Genomic DNA, 22,018 nt, shown 5'->3' on the forward strand with positions numbered 1-22,018 from the left:
ACAAATGGTGGTGAAAAGACATTATGGTGTCTGTGGTTATATGCCATTGTACTTTCCCTCTAATACCACAAAACTACTTATCATAGGGTGTATGTCACTGGAATACAGGTGCAACGTATCCTAACCCCCGATTTATCGTCCTCAGTCAGGACATGAGTTACTGCATGTCTCAAAGCAAAGGGCTGCATACAGTGCAAATGTGTGAATATTTCTCCAAGCAAGTTCAAAGAAGTTCAACTTATCAATTGTGTATTCTTTTCAGGTTGGAAACAAGCCTCCATTTAGAAAGCAATGCATCCAGTAGGGAATTCTTAGGAAATGTTTTTTCCAAAATACAGTGTTGTTATGTAGTACTGAATATTTTGATCATGTTATTTATCTGGGACAGAACCCTCTACTGTGTAAATACAAGCATAGTTAATATAAGAAAATGTAGAGCTGGACATGAGCTAAATCTGTTGTTAATCAAGAGGCAGATATGTAAAGGATTATGAGTCTTTAAGAACACCCTGATCAATCCACAGTGTTACGCTAGAGTAGGTCAAGCTCCCATGTCAAATACTAATATGTTATTTCTAGAGAAGAGAACAAAAGAATATGCAATACCCTTCAAGAATATACAGAAAGTTGTGGAAATTAATAATATCAAATAAAATATTATTTAAAGTAATTATTTAAACAAATATGCGTGTAATATTATCTTACACGAAAGAGAACTCTTGTGTCTGGCTGACTCTGAACTAAACATCCTCCCTTATGTGGAAAGCGTATAGGCTGCCCATAAAAGCACAGATTCAAGATCCAGTCCACTTCCTAACTCTTTATCCATCTGAACACTTCCAGCTGCAGTGATGTGGATACATGCCCTCACACTTGGAGAAAATAATGAGGGAGCATGCAGAGGGTCAAAGAGACAGACTGAGGTGTCCGTCACTGCAGCCCAATGCATAAAGCAATGATTTACACTCTTCTGACTGGTCATCTGTGCTCTTAGTCAGCACTGGGTCAAAACTTCAAAAACATAACATTTTCCTAACCTCTCCGCACATCATTACATGGGACCTCAGAGTTCCAACGTCAAAGCTAAAAAAGTGTCTCTCTCGCACACAGCTCACTCAGACACATCGTTACATTTTTTCCCCCAGAAAGTTCGATCAGATACAAAGCCTATGTGGTGTCATGAGAGGGAGAGTATTCTCAGACTTACAGTATATAGAAGACCGTACCTTTCATTGCACAGACATATACTTTAAAGACGGTTCAAAAACAGCACAACTAGGATTGAGAGACTACAAAAAGGGTTGGAGACATAATGGATCTCTGCGATATGTTAGAGAAGTGTGTGCATTGCAATTGTTTTTTGTGGTATTACTATTGTACCTCTCATGTAATAACAGTCTCCGGACTCGAGCGGCAGCATCAGGCCAGGGGTGTGGATGTCCCAGGCAACTTTCAGCCCGATTCTCCAGTAGGATCTCTCGCTGCTGCCTCCTTCACTGCTCTCACCTGTCAGTCACAAAGAGCTCAACAGGCTACAGCATTTCCCATTCGATTTTTCATACTTCAGCCATACAGAAAACATTTTAATGTAGCAAGTGAGTGTGAAGGAGCGCGGACTTTTAGCAACACATATACCAGGCATGCACCAATGTTTTTTTTTTTTTTTTTTTGTACTTTGTAGTCTTTATGCAATAGGATTAAGTGCTGTCCTGATAAACACCACTGACCTTTACAAAAAAAAGAAAAGAATATCAATATCAAATCCGCAGCACTTAAAATAGTTAAAGGTGTTATGATTTAATTCACAACACTTTTACAATAGATAGAAGATGTCTCCCATTGTCTGAGTAAAAATCACTTAGCAGAGCAAATGGAATCTGTGTTCTTGTGATCACATTGGCTGTAAGTACAGGATCTTTATGCTATCATTATACTGCTCAAGTGGAAAGAGTTAGATAAAAGCCCTTGATATTATTTAGAGTGTATTATTGGTCCGCTGGTATGCTTGGATACTCCTGTCTCTGTAGCCACCTTCTCTGCTCTCCTTTCTCCTTCCATTCTTACAAGGCACATGGAGAAAACAAGATTTGGCTCGGCTGGCCAACACCCTTCAGAAAAATCAATACTAAAGTCTTCCTGGGCCTCTCTGCCCCACAGCTGCCTTTTCCTTTGCTCAGCACGGATAAATAGTAACTTAATTTCCAGCCATTGTGCGCTGAGAGCCGGCTAATGACAGCACTCCCTAAGGCCTCGGGAATGGTAGAGGATCATCGCGGTGCCGGAAAACACTCATTCAGGGCAGATTCCTTTGGATGAGAGTGGATGGGAACAGCACATTTTACAACTGCCTAAACAGTGTGAGGCTACTCAAAAGCAGATGACCAACAAGGCATCTTGTTTTCTCAGTGAAGATTTAACGCTGGCTTTGGCCTTGCAGCAAAGTCAGCCAGTGTACGAAACATGATGTAAAGGTGTAACATTCCTGGAGGTAACCATTTGAGCTTTGTTCTGTGCTGTCCAACGTTCTAACAACCCACGCACATGTCTGGTCTGACTTCCCTCTTTCTGAAGTTAGAAGGGTCACCCAAAACTAAAAAAGACACAGCTGCTCAGAGCGGCAAGGTACTATGGCATTGTGTTTGAAGCTTGTGTTCACAGGGTCAGAGTTGAAACGGTCTAGAACAAATCATTGAAACAGACATAAAAGGCAGGTGTTTTTGGTTAGAAAGTCCCAATGAAGAAAGTCCAGCTGTGAAGTGTTGAGCAGGAATGGGATGTCAAAGAAGTTGACATTGCACCTGCACAATGCAGACTTTATTGAACTAGCACCTTTTACTATTCTCCGCACTGCCCATTTTGTGAGAACATGAAATTATGCACATGATGTGGATTTTTGAAAGATGTAAAAAATCATGAGAAATTAAGCAGAAAGTTGTTTGGTGGAAGGTCGGATGAAAAGCACCATTTATAAATTATCTTGATGATATAAAAAAAAGACTCTTTCCCACCTTAAAGAGGTGTTTTTGTGGGTTGTGTTTGCTCTGCAGTTCATTATTCAGTTCTCCAAGAAGTTCTCCTTGAATATGCTCCAGCTCAAATACTTTATCATCTCCATCGGCAAATACTATCAACTCTTGAAAGGGAGCACACTCCATAATTAGCAGACATCGCATTAGCTATAGCACTACAGTCTAGGAACAGTTATCAAAGCCAGGCTCATTATTCCATATCAGATAATTGCACATCGATCATTTCTTGGGGAAAAGATTTAGATGAGATGCAGCAAGTATGATAAGACCTGTTTGTTAGACTACGCTATTGAGCATGAGTTAAGAGCTCACACCCAAATGTCTGTGATCTCCCTTAGCAACGCTGATGATAAGGCTGTCAGCACAAGCTGGTGATGACATTTGATAATACCCTGACACTATCACATAGATGGATCTGATGACGCCTCACCAGGGGCCATGTCTACAGATGCCACACTGCTGCTGCAGGGCCGAGATGCACAAGGTTAAACACATCTGATTTGCCAGAAAACAAATGAGATAACTTGATGGGATATTGATGTGAAGCAAAGCTGAATATTAATTTCAGACTGTTGGAACTCGTATTATGTGGTACACTGAATTGAAAGTTCAAATACATTTTCATAGGAATATACAAGGACATTAGTTATAGTCTGAGCTTCTTACCTTTCTCATCATGACAGCAGCTATAGCTATAAACAGCCACTGGGGAATGAGTGACAAGGTTCTCATCATGGTGCCACCCGACTGCCATTTTCCCCATGCCACAGTAAGGCTCTTCCTTGATGTGGCTCATAGCTGCTGGGTCCATAAAATTTAGCAAGGTGACATTGAACTTGACTGGACCAGTGCAAAGACACGGTGAGCTGGGCTGGGAAAACCTATCTTCCTGATTCTCTTTATCTTCGATGTGATAATCTGACAGGCTGTGCTTGAGCTGCGCCACTGGTTTTTCATTGTCCCCTAGTCCCAGCGGCTTAGTCTCTGAACCACAAATGGCCTTGGTCGCCCATGTAGGACACTTAACTTCACTTTGTGAACTAATACTTGCTTCACATTGTTTTGTTTGGGAGCACTCGCCCTCCTCACTGCTGTTTTTAGACTCCGTCTCCCACTCGCCCTCGGGTTTTGTCCCAGAGCAGCCTTCTTCACTGTGTTTGGACTCAATGTCCCACTCCTCGCTGTGTTTGGACTCTGTGTCCCCCTCCTCGCTGTGCCGGGACTCAGACTCCCCTCCCTCACTGTTTTTAGAGTCTTCACTGTCCCCCTCATCCCCTTGTTTGACTTCTGTGTCCACAGCCTTTGCACATTGGGCAAGTCTGTCTCCTTCTTTTAACTGAGACACATCAGAGCAGAAAAAGTTATTCAGCTCCCATAAGGCTCTGCAAGCAGCCCTTAAATCTGGGTCGCAACAGTCCTGTCCTTTGAGTTGACTGTCTTCACTGTGCCAGGGAATGGCGAACAGTCGAGTGTCCAGGTAGCGGTAGGTGTGCCCAGGTTCACCCAGCAGAGCGCGAGACACGGCGGTGAAAACATCCCTGTCGCGGACACGCACAAGATCCCTCAGGAGACAGCCTTTCTTCCTCAGAGTTAGGAAGGCCGCCTGCACATGCGAATGGAGCTCAACAGGAACTGAACAAGACCTCCTTAACACAAGTCCAGTGTAGCTGGAGTCCCACTGCAAAAGAAATAATCTTTATAACATCAACACTTCCCATAAAGTATCAGGATGTTTGATCCACTCACCAGCTGTTGAAATCCTTGATCTGTGGGTCCCAGAAAAGGAATCTTCTGGTCTCCCAACTCCTGCAGTAGCCTTCGCCTCTGTGAAGTGCAACACAAAATAAGTAAAGGCAAAACCAATTCACAGATATTGGATTTGCTTGAAATCTCCAGGACAAAAAGTACAACTTATATTTTGATTTGCGTATTTTATATAATATATTATATATTATAATATATTTTAAGAGTTTCCATTTTTGTACAAGGTCAATAATATATCATTGTACAATGTGAATTTTATATTGTATTTATTTTTTACAAAACATTACCTTGACAATAGAAAACGCATTCAAAACTAATCCTCGAAACACCGTGACGCTTGCTGACTTCTCATTTTTATGATTTTGTGAAGGCTGCCGAGGGGTTCCGCACAACCTTATAAAAGATGCCCTGTGCCATACAAAGCTCTTCCAATAAAACTGTCAACCTGGTGGTGGGATCAAAGTTGCTTTTATTGGGCTGCATTCCATTCTGACCCGTAAATCCAATGGCAACTGGCATAAAACTATATGCCCAAATAAATTTCACAACTGTTTCCCCTCCCTATTTCCACACGCCCTCCCTGTTGTTCTGCACGTCAAGTGGCGGTGCGCGTAATCCACACATGAACAAGACTTGATGACATGCTGACAGAGAAGCCACAATACTCACTTAAGAAAAATAATGTTACTTTGAAATTAGTGGACTCAAGAGATCATCCTAATAATTAAATACTATGAGTAAATGTACTATATGAAAATACCACTTGAGTACCGGCAGCTACATGAGCTTAAAGTGCACATGACACATTAGACAATTTTTTTTGCTAAAACATAGTTAACACCATTATATTAAAGATTTTGCTAAAGGCTGTACCTAGTTTTCTTTAGTTTGGCCATTTTATGTTTATAGTTTCACTTCCTTATTGGACACCGACAGGAAGTGACATAGATGAAGGCAAACATTTTAAGTGGTTGCCGTGCCAACCATGTTAAGTCAATGAGTCAAACTGCTATGGAATGTTACCTTTTTCTAGATAAAGACGGCATCTCTGGAATTGCCCATATGGTTATGTTTGAAAACAGTTGGGGGGAAAACAAGAGCAAAATCTAAACTTTCTCTAATTATTCAAAAACTACTTTAACAAATGATGAATTTGTGAATGCAGTTTTCTACTAAATAAAGATACAAAGACATGGAGAGGAGCAAAGTGGTTCAACAGCCCATAAATACATAAATAATCGTGCTAATGCTAACGCTAGCTAGCGCTGGCTACGGCTGCCATTTATTCGCTTCTACTGAACAATGTGCTGTGAATAAATCCATCCATATGGACACAATTTAGACTACTTTATTTGAATGTGATAAATAGGTTTAAATTTCACCAGAAAATGCCTAAAAAGAGTGAAAAATTGGGTTTCCCAAAAGATTGTTTTCCCCCTCGGCAAGGCCACGCCCCTTCTATGATGAGATGCTGTCAGTATCTATGTCATGTCCTGTCAGTAGTTAAAAAATTCAAATAAAAATAACTTTTCTGGCCAACCTTTTTCATTAAAATTGCTGCTTCACTGAAATTATCTAAATGGATGTTATCCAAGTCATTTCATAAGCATTAAAACCATAAGTCATATGCACTTTAAAAGTTTGTTTTTTCTTTAGTAGAGACATAATTCAACAGACTAAACAATACAATATTGTTTAATGAAAGAAAATTATGATGTTTCCAATAATTCACCACAAAAATAGATAATAAATCAATCATAATATAGATACAGAAGATGCAAACATTATATTTTCCCATATGTCAACATGAAGATTTCGTCACTAAGAGATTTACTCACATTAACATTGATACCTTGAAATATTGTTACTAAAGTGCAAGTAAAAAGTGCTGTGTGAAGTACAGTTTCTTCAAAAAGTTACTCAAGTGACTACTTACGCGAGATATTGGAATACAGAAAAGCAAGTAAGAAAAAAAAGAAAATGGGACGGCGTGTGATGCGAGGCAGTTTGGCGAATTTACCTTCAGGGATAAATCTTTACCTTAGGCTAAACAACACACAACACCTGCTGAAAGTTTTCTTAAAGGATGCACATGAGTGTACAGGCCTCTCCAAGTTATTCTGGAACAAACAAAAACAGACTTGCAGACAGTTGGAATCTGAAAAACAAAACAACATACACTATTCATGGCCAGACTGCACTCAAAGGCAGTTGGAGAGAAAATTGACAAGCTGACATCCACTGGTGTCGAATTCCGACTTATGACAGAAGCCGGAGATATCAAGGTGAGGCTCTGGGCTAGTGGTGTAGAAGAAGGCAGACGGGTTTTCATAGGGGTTTGTGTGTTTTTTGTTACCTGCGCCGAGTGTGTTCGCGCACGCCTACGTCGGTATATAGGTTTATTAGGATCGGCTTTATTCGCAACGTCAGATTCGCAACTACACAGACAAGTGAAACGCCCGTCCCGCAGAAAAAAAAAAAAAAAGAAGAAAGAAGGAAAGAAAAGGGGGGAAACGCACAAGGTAGCAAGCCCAAAGATGATGTTTCAACCCCTATCGCACACAACCGGTCCTGTCACACACATGTCAAATGCATCAAGCAACTCCAAAATTCCACTGGAAAAAAAAGAAAAAGAAAGACAAGGAGTTACCAAAACCCTCTGAAGAAGATGGACTCTTTGCCTTAAAAAAAAAAAAAACCGCTATGTATCTCTGTTCGTGTCTGCATCTAATTCGAGAATGGAATAAAATCTCACTTTCCACTCAGCCGCTAGAAATGAGATTACCAATCCCATAATAATGCAGATGCTTGGTGGTAGCCGCAGCAACCATCTGCGCTGAGTGATATATCTGATGCTTTCGCTCCCTCGGTCTATTCCTTGATGGGATTATTCCATCAGCCACTGTTTATCATAGGAAAACATATTTGGCAGAATTGAAACCAATTGCCTTGCTTTGATCGGGCCAATAAGAGATATCAAACTGTGTAGGATGTAGTTATTAATTTCATTTTTTCCCCCATCTGTGACACTCCAGTGGACACATTCTTCAAAGCGTGAGCAGATTAATGTCCAGTGCTTAGCATCAATAGCGGGAAAAATAGCCAGATAAGTTGACTAGCTCGAGGGATAAATACACTGCCCCAGAGAGTCTGTTGGAATGCGCTGTTTTAGGTAAAAGGAGGACATCGCATAGGACTGAGCATATATGGATTTTGGCTAATGCTTCACAGACAACAATAAAGTGACATTGTAAACACTAGAAATGGTTTTATAAGTAACACTTGCAAGGCACGTAACTGGCTTTTGTGTGATTCATAGGGACAACAAAACCATCTTTCACTCGGTTCCTTGAAGAGCGGTGCCAACTACCTTTATCATATCTATGAAAGTGCTATAAATTCAGATTGTAGACGGGCCCTGGGCAGACCTAGATGACGTGATGAGGGATTGCTGTGTTATAGAGTTTTACCACTTGCGCTTGTATGACACCTGGTTCCGAACTGGTCCACCCTGTGTATAAGTGATGGTGAGTAAACAGTCCTGACAAGCCGACGGTAATACGTCCCGCTCAAAAAGAGTGAGTGGACGTGCACATCAAAGCGGTTTCTGTCCGGGTGTATTTGGCACCGGATTGCCAAATCTGATGGGCCGGTGAGAAGCAACACAAAGTGTGAAGAGCGAGTTTCTGTGAGGATAAAGTCAGGGGAAGGATGGATGCTAAATTGCAGCTTGTATTATGCTTTATTCGTTCGGTCTGATCAAAAGGTAAAAGCAACCTGGACTTTTAAGCATGCAAAACACCTGGACTCTGCTGGCATAGACAACAAAGCAAGGAAAAATGTGTAGCGAAGGGAACTTGAACCTTGAAATGATCAACATGAGACTGGGGAAGCTGTCGGTCCTTTGAAAACACTTTGAGACATCCATATGGGGCACTGGTTTTGGTATGTTTTTTTTTTTTTTTCAGGGAACAACATTATGAGATGATTAAAGGTAAATCTAACGTACTACTCCTGTATTCCTCCGGACTTGAAAGCTAAACTAAAGTTTTGAGTAAAAAACTAACAGCCACTTTTGGAATTTTCTTTTGTTTAATCCAAGCTGAGAATTTCTTGTGGTTATGCATGTGTGATAGCTTACTAAACAGACTCATCAATGCTCTACTGGAATGTCTCAGAGTGTACAAGGAAGAAGTGCTCTGGTAATATGTAACTTTAGGGCACATAAATATGCAAAAGAATGTAAAAAAGTTACATTTAGTTCTGTCACAACAACAAATTTGAAGTTCAATATATTGAGGCAGGAAAGTGCTGCGATAAACTATATTGTTGACTCCAACGATACTAGATAATGTCAACTCTCAGGCATAAAAATGACAGTAAAGCGTATCATCATATCCTAAAATTCCACATAAGCTGCAATAAACATGAAATATATTGAAACTCAATGTTTTACAAAGAAAGAATGGAAGGAAATGCTAATAAATGTACAGACGATAAATATCGAGCCCAAAAAAGTATTGTTTATCTGTTTTTTATTGAACGATAAGTTCTGGAGGTAATTTAAAAATCCCAAATTATTAGATAATCATCAACAATAGAAAGGTTTTAGTGAATTTAGTTTTGTCCAGTGGTGTCGTGTTGTAATTAGTGCATTTGTACCAGATTTGCGATCGCATGTGGCCACAACAGCATTCAGCATTGCGAGACAGAAGTGAAGCGATCTCTTAAAAATGTCTGACATAGTTTAACACAGCCTCCAATCCATAAACTGAACATTAGATATTGAGCCAGTGAGCAGTGAGAGGCCGCGGGTAGGCTCAGTGACAGATGACAGGCAGAATGTGGGCCTCTTAATTGTGCTTAAAGGCTGAAGGCTGCGTTGTTAATTTCACCTTGCGACAGGTCGGCAGCTAACGTGGTCATTTATACTGGAATATTTCCATCCATCAAACTTAACATGTGGTCATTCATCAAAAAGAACTGCATTTTTATCCAAGATCTAATATCCAATTCAAGATCAAAAGATGAATCTGAGAAAATAGTTTACGTTTTTTATCACACAGAGAACAAAGGACACTTAAATGCTACACAAACAGTTTTGAACCATTACACTCATCAAATCTGAGATGAGGTAGGGAACAATTTATTTCAAATCCACCATTCAAAAGTGTAACGCTAATACATAAAGCCAGCCAGAATGGCACATATCCACACTGTTCTGAGTGTGTTTCGATGTCTGCGGTGTCAACATCTCTTTCATATGAATTGACACCTCAAAAGAAGGAGAAATAAAAAGATATTTAAGTGACCTTTAACGGGCGTCAAAACCTCTTCCACAAAACAAAAAGCAGTCGGTTTGAAGATCTGATGACAGAACACTGCATTATCTGTTTTTATTTATCTCACATCTTGCTGTTTCACACATTGGGAGAAAAAAAAATCGACTACTGATATTCCACTGCACCGTGCATTCAAGATCTTAACAGAGAAAATGCCGCCCGGCCATAATGTTTCCATTAGGACTATGTCAATTGAGAAAAGCTTTTTAGTTTTCACCTTCAAATTACAACATGAGCTTTCATGAGGTCAGCTGTTTTCCATGTTTTAATGCCGACACAGTCCCCTGATATTCAGGCGGGGCAGTTCAGCCGGGGGAAAAAGAGAGGGGCGCTAAAGGAGAAGGGGAAGACAGCGTTGATTGAAAGACTGTGATTAGCAGTTTTCAACGGGGCGCCAGGGCCACTGAGTTGTTCTAACAGGGTTGTCGCGTCTCGAGGTGCAGTCAAGGAGAAGTCAGTGCTTTAGAAAGCTCTCTTGATTTCTTTATTTCCCCTCCCGTACACTTTCACTGTCAGCCACACACTCCTGCCCCTCCAAAAAAATCAATATAGCGGTGCAAAGTGCAGCTCGGCCCACAGGGAGGAACAGCTAACTGTAAGGGGCAAGATGCAGCTCTTACAAGGAGGACAAGAAGCGTCCTACAGGCCTGTCCCATAGGCAGTGTCAAGGACAGACCTGAGACCAAAGGACTGGGGGCTCCAGATTAGCCGTCATCATGCAGCTCCCCTACTCTCTCCTTTGCAGCCGGATGGGTTTGGATGGCCAAGAGGAGCAGAAGAGATCGATAAGCAGGTGGGGCGTTTAAAATCCTCAGCTCCAGAGGCTGCTGTTACGGTTCTCAAAGCACAGTACAGCAACACATCGCTCAGCTGAGCAGAGGATGAATGGAGTGGTTGTCCTGTGGCTGCACCTAGTCATTGAAAGGTTTGTTATTGGTGACAATAAACAATTCAATAGCACTTAGCTGTACAGAGTGTACTGGCTGTCCACACAGGCATCACAGCGGCTTTACTATTGACTGCACATTGCCACAGATTGCCATAAAACACAGAAGAAATTTTGTATAAATACAAGATATTCAAACAAAAATCTGTCTTTGTCAACAGTGAGGGTTCTCATTTCCATACAGTAGGCTTGAAGAGAAATCCTGTAAAAGATATGGATAAGGTATGCAAGGAGGATTTGAGTCCTGCCATACGTCTCCTTATGTGAGTGACTGATCACAGCCGAAATGGCTTGTGTTTTAATCCGGTACCACTGTACGACAGTGCAAAGACCCAGCTCTGTGTATCTCAGCACAGACTGATCAATCCCATCGTGTGACAAGTAACTCTCCAAATGATGATGATTTCCCAGTTCCTGTCCTTTCCACTCCATATTAGATCCTCTTCTGACACCAGTGAGTCTGGTACTTCATGGGGGATAAGGATAATGTGCAATCCGAGCCGAGAGTTTTGGAGTCAAGAGAAAACCGAAAGGCTGAGTCTGTACTGCGTTGGCTGACAGCAGTGGAAGTGATCACAATTGTATACTTAACACTAGATTGCTTCCATTATGGCGGATGTAGGCTGCAGAAGCTACTGTTTGAAATGCTCAGGTTGTTTTGTTTTGCTTTTTTCAGGAAATTGCCCGTCCATCATCTTAACTCTACTGTTTGTCCTATGCAATGGCTATCTGTAATATTTTAATAAAGTATGATTAACAGGCTGGAGTACTTACTATAATCCACTGTAAAAACATATGGCGCATAACAGATGTGGTCAGACATCTAGGACAGGTCTAAATCTATCTCAAGAAGTATTTGCCCCAGATAATCAGGCATTATGAAGTGACCTCAGATTAATATTCAATTCATCTCGTCGTATGATATTCAGAAGATGATAACTTTCATTTCGAAAATCTGAGGTGTAGCAAATGCTTGTTTTGCTTGAGCACTATTTTAAATCACCAGCAAAAGGTTAATCCATCTTGACTCTTCCCAGTAGCTATAATGGTGACAGATTAACATGCTGAATACTAACTGAGCCATTTTATAATGTAATTGTCAGGCACAGTAGGCATGTCCAGATGAAATGGTTAATAATAAAGCGTAAGATGCAACCAGAACTAAGTGACAACAAACAGTCCCGTACATGGGGAGTTGCGAAGCCGTCCAAAAGTCTTGCTACCAATGCAGGTAACAGTTCAATCCTGCAAATGATTGCAGGGTTAACTGGTCGAGCCTGGATAGACCATGTTCTGCAGCATTTAACAGCTGGCAAGTATGGAAGTGAATGCATTACCCGCTGCCCTTATCCTTTAAAATATAACACCCGGACATGTGAGGTGTACTTAGTGCAGTGGGAGAGGGGGAGAGGAAAATGGCAAGGTGAAGTGAAGCAAGCATCTGATAACGTGATGTCCAAGTGCCACCTAGTGACAGATATCAAGACGGGTATTTGAAAAAGCAAGAGCAGAGTTTATTCCTTCAAAGCCTATCAAATGTATTACATTTGTTTCAGTAACAGACAACTTACTAAATTCTAATCAAGCAAACAATCGTATCTCCATAGGTGAGTTGGGTTGTTGGAGGTGGTCTGTAACACTGCGGCCTGTGGCCCCTGGGCTCCTAGGTCCCCTCCCCTCATTAGCCCAAGTATAAATCACACTTTGCCAGCGCCCAGAGGTGAGAGGGATGAGAGTGGAGGTGAGCTTGAAATAATGCTTATGTCACGGCGGGTCAGCCCTCCATTATGGTCGTTTCAAAAACTATTAATCTTTCTTGTAGTCACTGGCCTAGAAATAATTACTTCATCTAACCCATGTAATACAGCATGACCAGCAGTCGAGCCTGGTCAATTTGAAACTGGGGAGGCAAAGATAGAGAGAGTGAACGCATGAGGTAGTGGGGGGTGAAATGGAGGGCCACAAATTACCAGGTCCTGTCTTGTGCTACCGGGTGACTGATGTTCGGCTCACTTCGGCTGTGGCCTTTTACACTCGTAACAGTGATTTAGATAGATACATACACATGCTCTAAGAGCCACATCATGTCTAGGCACACATGTATAGACATATTAATGTATGATTACACACACAGTGGGTGGGACGTCAGCAAATCACATCATTTAGAAGTCGCCTCGAGTCCTAGTTAACAATCATTTATAACAGCTACAAGAGCTACCTCTATTATAAGGCTGGGGAAGTTATTCCAACACCTAACAATAATAACAAGGCTTCATCATTATTCCTCACTCATTATTAGTGATGCAACTCTAAACAACTTCCCTAACTTTATTTCTATTTGCGCTATGTCAAAACATAATTGTAGGAAACATAATCTGTCTGTTGCATCACGCAATGTTACAATGACAAATGACTGTTGCTAGAAGTAGATTTAATTATAGCACAAAATGGTGATGTTTATAGCATGACCATTGAATTAACTTAATTTTGTTTTCTTGATAAAACTGTTTTTACAGCAATTGTTCCTGAGCTTGTCCCCTACACTGCCTTCAAAACTGTCATTAGGCACTTTTGTTGAATAAACAAGGCTACAGCATGGTGGCCAGACAAAATAAATGCGACCAATGGTGCAAACCCGCTAACAGCATCACTACTGCAAACTCAGCCTCTCTGAACGTCACAGGAAGTATGAATGAAGTGACACAAATAAATGCAGCCCTCCAGTGGCTGTCACAGCTGGCATTGCAGGTGCAAATTTAATTAGTCAAGGTGAAGTCCCCCCTTGTTGTCTGAGATGGGGGGGGTCCTCACCATGCACGACTGTAAACACGCACTATATCCTAATCAGGTGTCACTGCACCGTTTGATCAGCCCGCGAAAACTTGTCACGAATTCCCGGCAGAGAGTGGGCCGAGGGGTAGAACAAAGGGAAAGAGCTGTCAGGAGGAAACAGGGAGGTGCTGGTGATGGCAGTGGTGCTGGATGAAGAGAGTTTGCCCATTAGTAGTCTCTGTCGCTTAGCTCCCTCCGACTCTATTCTCTCCCACAACCATTTTTTTTTTTTTTTTTACAGCGGATACTACAACTTACAATTCCTTAGGTGCAGGCCATAGCTGTAACTCCACGCTGGGAGAGTCTCAACTATCTGTCACTTAAAGCTTCCGTTAAAAAGCACAATATATCTACCTTAAAACAAACATCTCTGTACTGATTTAGTTTCAAAGCAACCATATGCTTTATATGAACCAATTAGAATGGTATTTTAGCAAAAGTGCAAGACTTTACACACAGTTAACCTTTCGAATACATTAGCCGAATGAACTTCATAAGAACCTGCAGAAACTGACAAGGCCCAATCTTCTTTGTGACTACCATGGAAACGGAGATTACAGCCTAAGAAAGAGCAATGCAGCATGATTTTCTGAAACCCAAACAGTGATACATAAATTAATTAAAGGACAAAAAAACAAGTATAGAATTAAAGTTGGAACATCTGTCAGCGACTTAGCTTCCCAGCGTAATACCAGTGTTAGAACATTTATACCCTTGAAGTTAATGATCCCCTCTTTAATTGACAGTCAAGGAAAAGCGGCAGCCACAGCATCCTGCCAAGACGTCGATAAGACCCCCCTTCCCGCCCTAAAAAAAGGGGGGGAAAAAACAGTTTAAAGAACCTTGGCACTAATCCCTATTGTCATCCCAGCACAGCAGAAGGACTTACAAACAGAGATAAGTGAAGTGAGGCTGTCTATTCCTCTAGAGTTATGGGGACAGGCGAGCCGCTATGTGCCTCAAATCAGTCACTCAGATTAGCCCGATCCCTGTGTGCTGTCACTCAGTGGAGACACAGGCTTGTCAACGCATTTACATGAGTCCGTCTCATACGTGACAATGCCCCATATATATGACAGTACATGCGGAGAAGAGGTCCACTTACTTGTCTGCAGACACGTGGAATACTGTAGACAGGCTGCTCTTGGATTAGGCTCATGAATTGTACTTTGTCTCCTTTGACATCCCAAGAACAAGTTTAGGAACTCTGTACTAGTGCTGTGTTTTCCTTATGTTGACTGTTACTTGCTGTGTATTCTATATTATAAACAAGAGAGAAAAGCAACTTAAGCATTTGTTTTTTGTGACATGACTTTAGTCTCTACAGTGTAACATTAAAAGAGAGAAACACAGAAAATTCTAGAGTATGTTCAAACAGCAAGTTTGGGCTAGAAATCTAATATAACAAAAACATAAAGCCCTGGAGATGACATTATTTCACAACAACAGTGGTCAGACTTGGCCTTACACAAGGAATACTGTACATCAGGGAAAACAAAAATCACAAATTTCGCAACTGACTTCTGAAATGAGTTCAATGATAACAAGCAAAGTACAGCGGGAGGAAAATGTATAAGAACTCTTTGGAAATTCTCACATTTCTCCCTAAATTGGTCATAAAATGTGGTCTGATCTTCATCAAAATCATAACAATGAATAAACAGTGTAAACTAATACCACCCAAACAAGTGCATGTTATCATATTTTTAATGGCCATAACATGTAAACATTCACAGGACAGGGGGGGGAAAGTAAGTGAACCCAGGAATCCTGCAACAGTTTTGTAAAGAGGAATGGTCCTGATTCATCCTGATCGTTGTGCAAGTCTCATCTGCAACAACAGGAAAACTGTTATTGCTGCAAAAGAAGGGTCAGCCAGCTACTTCACTTACTTATTCCATGCTGTTGTGAATGTCTCAAGGTTTTCTGCAAAATAGCTTGATAAACATGTGAATTAATTTTTCTATTGATGATGGCAAGTTGTCCAGGCCTTGAGGCAACAAAACAGCCCCACACCATGTTGCTCCCTGCACTAGGGTTGTGCCGATATCATCGTCCATCGTGATGGATGGGCATCATGATGGAGAGCCACCATCGTGATGCCACACCCCTTCCTGTCAGAAACACGCGCTGGTCTTCTGTGGGCCTTGTAAACCTACAAACTTTGTAAATTAAATCACAAATATAACTAACATGCACGCTAGTTTCAGTCGCCTGCCAGAAGCCATGATGTGTTAGCCGTAATTATTAAAGTAAAGACGCAGCGCTGCTCTTTTTCTGACGCGCGGAGCTCTCTCTCTCTCGCTCTGCAGCTCAGAGTTTAACAGCGCGTGGTTTTGCTTTGCTTTGCTTCGTACGGAAACTTAAACCGTTTTAAAATGACGAGATGGCTCTCACATTGGAGCTAGCTGAGTGCCCATGGGTTTGGATTATTCTCACGAAGGACTGAGAGAGGAGAGAGAGAGGAGAGAAAAAGGCGCGGTGCAGGAGGTACGAAAGTTACGAGCTCACGGACCGGGCGGCGCGTGGAGCGGCTTCAAAAACGTAAGCTACGACGCAAACATGTACATATTGTCCCGTTCACCCATTGTTTCTTAAACATTACGTTAAAATTGAGCAAATGCAAATAATAAGCTCCGATTTACATTTGTGTTAGTGTGATAGGAGCAGTGGTATTGAGGAGGAGTTGACGCTCTGAATAAGTCGTTCTCCTCTCAGACTTTACGCACGAGTTTCAACACATTTCTGTTGCAAAATTTGTGTTCCATGACTCTGTTCAGATCATGTTTAGTTTAGATCCATTTATCCTGCAATCTCACATTTTCCTAACATAAATAGTAATATGCAGCATATATAGGCTCTGTAAATGTCTTTAAAAAAATGCTTATAATGAGAAATGACGATATCATCATCCATCACGATGGTTCACTGTAATCATCGTCAAAGGCCAATTAAGGGGACATCGCCCAACCCTATCCTGCACCATGCTTCACAGTGGCGTGTTCCATCCAAACTATTCAACTTTGGGTTAATCAGTCCATATAATATTTTTTCCAGTAGTACAGTGGAGGATCGATCAGGAGGATGAATCTTGGACCATTCCTCTTTACAAAACTGTTGCAGTTCAGCAGGATTTCTGGGATACTTGCTTTTCCCTCCTGTCCTGTGAATGTTTACATGTTATGGCCATTAAAAATATGATGACATGTAATTGTTTGGGTGGTATTAGTTTAAGCAGACACGGTTGATTCATTCTTATGATTTTGATGAAGATATGACCATATTTCTGACCAATTTAGGCAGAAATGTTTTCACATACATTTTCCTCCCACTGTAAGTGGTCAACCTTTTAACCCTGGATGTTGTAAGTTCTAAGTTAGGTGTAAAAACATTTCATAGTCAAACAAATTCTTTGGCATTCTTATGTCATATTAACCTCTTACCCCCTGCCTGAACCGCGTGCTTTTTCCCCTGTTTGGCTTTATCCAAATCAGAAAGCTTAAAAAAAACACCAACAAATACGCGGATGATAACAAATCAAGTTACAAACAAAACGTGGCAAAAACACAACAAAAATGCAACAAAAAAGTGACAAAAACGTGACAAAAACGTGGTGAAAACTCAACAAAAAAACTATGAAAAAAAAAGCTATGAAAAAGCAACAAAAAAAATGACACAATGGTTCTTAGCTTTCAATGAGGCATTGCTCTCCAGTCGAGAAGCTTTTAGATTTGGGTAAAGCCAAAAATGTGCTTGGTTTAGGCAGAGGGTAAGAGGTTTATAAAACTAATATTTATTGTATTTACCTTAGAAACACTTTAAAATAATGTCTTCAAAACTAAAACTTTAGCCATTCCACTTACTGTTTGTCCTCAAATCTGTGGCCCCAAAGGCACCTGAGAGCTAACATGCTGACTGCTTCTTATGCTTCCGTGACTTATTTCACTTCAAATAGTTCCGCGACAAATGACAGTGGATGCCTTCTACATAACGGGGCCAGGGCAAGCATGACACATGGGTTGACAGCTGAACCTTCCAAGTCCCTACCCCCTTTACCCCTGCCATGGTACAACCGCATACCCCCAGTGCTACGCTAACATCCCTGACATGAGTGCTCGGCAAACCTCTCTAACCTCTCTTTGAGTCTGTGTGCAAGTCTTTCTCATTCTCACCTCACCGGAGACAAACCTAAATTCAGGACCTTTTTAGCCAAGCAAGTGGATGTGACCCAGTGCCCCCAAGTCAGGTTCATCTGAATAAACAGACAGGGGAGGGGAAATCTGCCTATATTATGAAAGGAGAAGAGACGGTACGAATCAGCCAAGGGGCTCCTTTTTATGCACGTTTGATCAAGTGCTTGACAGCTCCGGTGGATGGAATTACGGACTGTTGAACAAAAAGTTGTAGGATGGGCATGCCGGCTTAGGTGTGTGTGTGGACAGCTTGGTTTTTTTCCTGCCAGACAGTGCTGGATTGTGACAAGCCTGCCGCACCACACCACTCCGCCGCGAATACAACTCGCACCGGCAGCCTCCGCAGCCCATCACTCAGGATAGCCGAGCCAAGTGCCGTGAGAAGAGGTCAGACGTGGAGGAAGATGAGAGGGAGGTGTTGGTCAGGGGTTAAGTGTAGAGAAGACAGCAATGAAAGGCAACTGTCATGCACCAGTGCTTGCCCAAGAGCACCTGTCTCCTGAAGAACATGCAAAGTGTGCCGGTCACGTCCTGAAAATACCCACGCTTTTTGTTCCATAGACACACGGCAACACCAAGACAAGCTCATAGGAAAGGGCCGCTGCAGAGGCATCGCCGGTCTGACAGCATGCCAGTCAAGCTGTCGTTGGCTCGTTCGCATATGCAAAGAAAACTTAGGCAGATGAAGAAGAAAAAACACTACACATAAGGGTGGGGGCTTGGCAAAAGAGTCACTGAAACACGAACAAACGGAAGTTTTGAAGAAATACAAAACGAAGTAGAAAGTTCAATCACAAACTTCTAACCAGCTCATTAACAATAGGTCATAGAATTGCCACATCTCTGAAACTGTGCTCGGTGCAAAATGAATGCACATAATCAAACACAAAACTGCCCACAATTGTTTGGCATGACCTCTATGCACACACTATTTAAAAGTTTGTATTTGCTTCACACGCACCCACACACAGATGCAATTCGATGGGCAGCCCTAAAAATGCAAATGGCCCGTCCAATGACAACATTCAAAAAAAGCCCCTACCAAAGTCAGGCCACACTTTCATAGCTTCTGTTTATAGAAAATGACTTATGATGTCCAAATTAACAGTTACTTTTTACAGAGGCTTGTGAATGCGATCCCATGCAGGTTTCAGAATGAAGGGTTTTGGACCTTTCATGAAAAACAGATGTTGGGCAACACCGTGGCAGTAGGTACTTTCTTTTATTGGCAAAGTGAGTAAAATAAATTGGCAAAATAAATTCACAAATAAACAGCATGAAGATGACTTAGTCTTCTGCAGGTGGTTCGGGATACTTTACAATAGTTGCCAAAAAGAGAAACCGCTTCTGCAGGAGTTTTATATTGAGAGGAAGAAATACAAGTTAACCATAGTCTTGCACTGTTTTGCAAAACCTATAGGATTAGCCCATGCAATACGAAACAAACAGAAATATGAGTGCCTGGATCCCAGCCTTGAGTGCTTAATGAATCCCCCGGAGGTATGAGGTGAGAGGGTCAATCCCATGTTTATTCAGCAAGAGTCCAATGAGCCACCGCCATCTATTGATCCAACTGATTATTCTATGTCTCTCCTGTGACAGGACACGTGCATGACAGATGAACCAAGACTTGGACAGGTCACATTCGTTATAGCCTCATTCAATCTGACGGCTGATCTAGTTGGCCCGTTTGCATGATCCACATCGCAGCCTTGTTTGTGAAACAGTGACATCAGCAGATAATAGCTCAACATTAATATAGGATACTCTGCAGGACTGTCAGACACGTTAGCTGTCAAGAGCTGTTGGGAAAACTCTAGTGTTTGCTGCCACAGGAAAAATGAAAAAGAAAATGCTGTATGGTGGCTGTTTTTCACAACTAAACATTGAATTACTTGCCAGGAAGTAAAATGGCTTTCTATCCAGTCTGCAATGCCTTGATTGTTTTTCCCCAATAACATACCAAATCAAGGAGTCAATATATTCATCTGAGCAAATTATTTTTAAAAATGTACATGATATATGAAACAATGTGAGGAGTAAAACATTTCTTTAAAAAATGACACACAAACTATTGTATTAGGAATCCGTGGATAGCGGCTTCAAGCCACTGTCAGGTTCACACATATAGATGCAGTTAACACATACATCAGAATGATATGGCTAATGCACATCCACCTAGAAATGTAATCATCAAACAGGCCAGGCAGGGTAAAGACATGTAGAGGAACAGCTCAAGCCAACTAATCAGCCCCCCACTGAAGCTTTCATAGCAGATCAATGAAAGACTTGGGGCTCTAGGCCTGCACTATATTACAAGCCAAAACTTCATATTCATTCATTGATTTTACTTTTCAGAATAGTATATCACTGAACTCCAATGGGAGCAAAAATAGCTGGGGCTGAGGTCAACCCTTGTGGATGGATGTTTGCACAATATTGATGGTGTGTGCAAAAAGAAATGACTAAATATCTGGATCAATAGCTAGTTTCCCAAGCCACGACAGGTTGTTCCAGATGGAAATGTATACATCTTTATAGTTATAGCTAACAAACAGTGTTAAATACTCCCCTGAAGGTAAACCCTTCGATTAGAGAAGGCCAGAGGTGACTGAAGGGGTCTCTTACCACCTCAATGCTTATTTGCAATAGCTCGGGGACACAAGTGCCCACAGAAACCAAGGACCTGAAAGGCACTATTATTCTATCCTTTGGTGATAGTATTCAAATAAACAAACTGTGACAGTGGCTTTAGCCAGGCATAGGTAAACAACGGGCTATGTGATCATTGTAGCTGGAGCTCCAAAACGTTATAGCTACAGCTGCTGATAACTCAAAAGGTTATCTTACTTTATTTACAGCACATCACAATTACCCAGAACAAAACAAAACCTCACAGCTCCCCCTGTGCTACTACAGCCAACAAGGCCATAAAGAGGGAGGAACCCCATCATTGCCTGCTCCTTAATTAAATGAAAGCTGTTAGCTTCATTTGCTTCCTTATTTTACACATTTAACAGGCCGACCCACCAATGAAGACCTCCTAGACACCATCCCTGCTTGGCCCTAAATCATGAGTGGATAAACGGCTTGGCAGGTCCCTGCTGGACACCCAGCAGCCGCCCAGCGGCTAAACCAGAACAGAGCATGTGGTGGATTGACACCTACCCAGCGATAAGTAATTCTGTAGAGGATTAGCAGCATGATAGCCTGATCAATACTGTGTGCTCAGGCCATTAGGAATGCAGTGAGGAAATGACCCCCTCCGGTAATAAAGCAGGGCATCTGGGTTCTCCTTCATTTGCCAGCTCCATTAGTGTAATGGTATCATTATCTGCCACAGCCGTATTTTTCTGAGCTCATGCTTTTTCACAGCTCCACCAGCGGGGGTCTGATGAAGCTCTGTGCACCCCATACCGAGTGTTCCCTTTTCTGCCATTCTACTCAGAGGTGAGGTGTAACTCTAGCTCTGCTGGAGCTTATGTGCTACCCTGCCTTAGGTATTGATAGCCGTGTTTTATGTCAGAGCCCAACACTATTTCTCCATTATTGGCTCATTAATAGAGTGGGCAGCATGTACCTTTGGTTAAAAAGGAGAAAGTGATGGCCGGCAAGGAACCAAGTTGCTTACTGTGCTAAATGTGAGACCCCCCTCTCACAAAAACACGGGGCTAGACATGACAGGACGTCGGCATTAGCTGCCATAAATCGTTTCCTTTACACTTATTCACCAGCTAACATTTTGTGGAGGAGAATTGATTAACCATGACTGAATGTGTGGCCACATAATCAGCTTTTACTCCGCTAGTTGTTAATTTAACAGAACTGCCAGGGGAAACACAAACCATTTTAATGAGTGCTCAGAAATTAAATACCCTAAACAGCTTGCACAATGTGCCACAACCAGAACAA

At 41.7% G+C, this 22,018-nt stretch overlaps 1 protein-coding gene across 1 annotated transcript in view; it reads right to left on the reverse strand.

Moving 5' to 3' along the window:
* fto (FTO alpha-ketoglutarate dependent dioxygenase) overlaps nt 1-22,018 on the reverse strand; it is a 112,490-nt gene that overhangs the window by 88,529 nt on the left and 1,943 nt on the right. Inside the window, exons 2-4 of the mRNA XM_079554477.1 lie at nt 4,776-4,853; nt 3,696-4,707; nt 1,381-1,506 (exon numbers count right to left, since the gene is read on the reverse strand). Of these exons, the coding sequence (XP_079410603.1) occupies nt 1,381-1,506; nt 3,696-4,707; nt 4,776-4,853 (1,216 nt within the window). The remainder of the gene's footprint in view (nt 1-1,380; nt 1,507-3,695; nt 4,708-4,775; nt 4,854-22,018) is intronic.

The sequence above is a fragment of the Gobius niger genome (assembly GCF_951799975.1).
Source record: "Gobius niger genome assembly, chromosome: 4".
NCBI classification, from domain to species: Eukaryota; Metazoa; Chordata; class Actinopteri; order Gobiiformes; family Gobiidae; genus Gobius; species Gobius niger.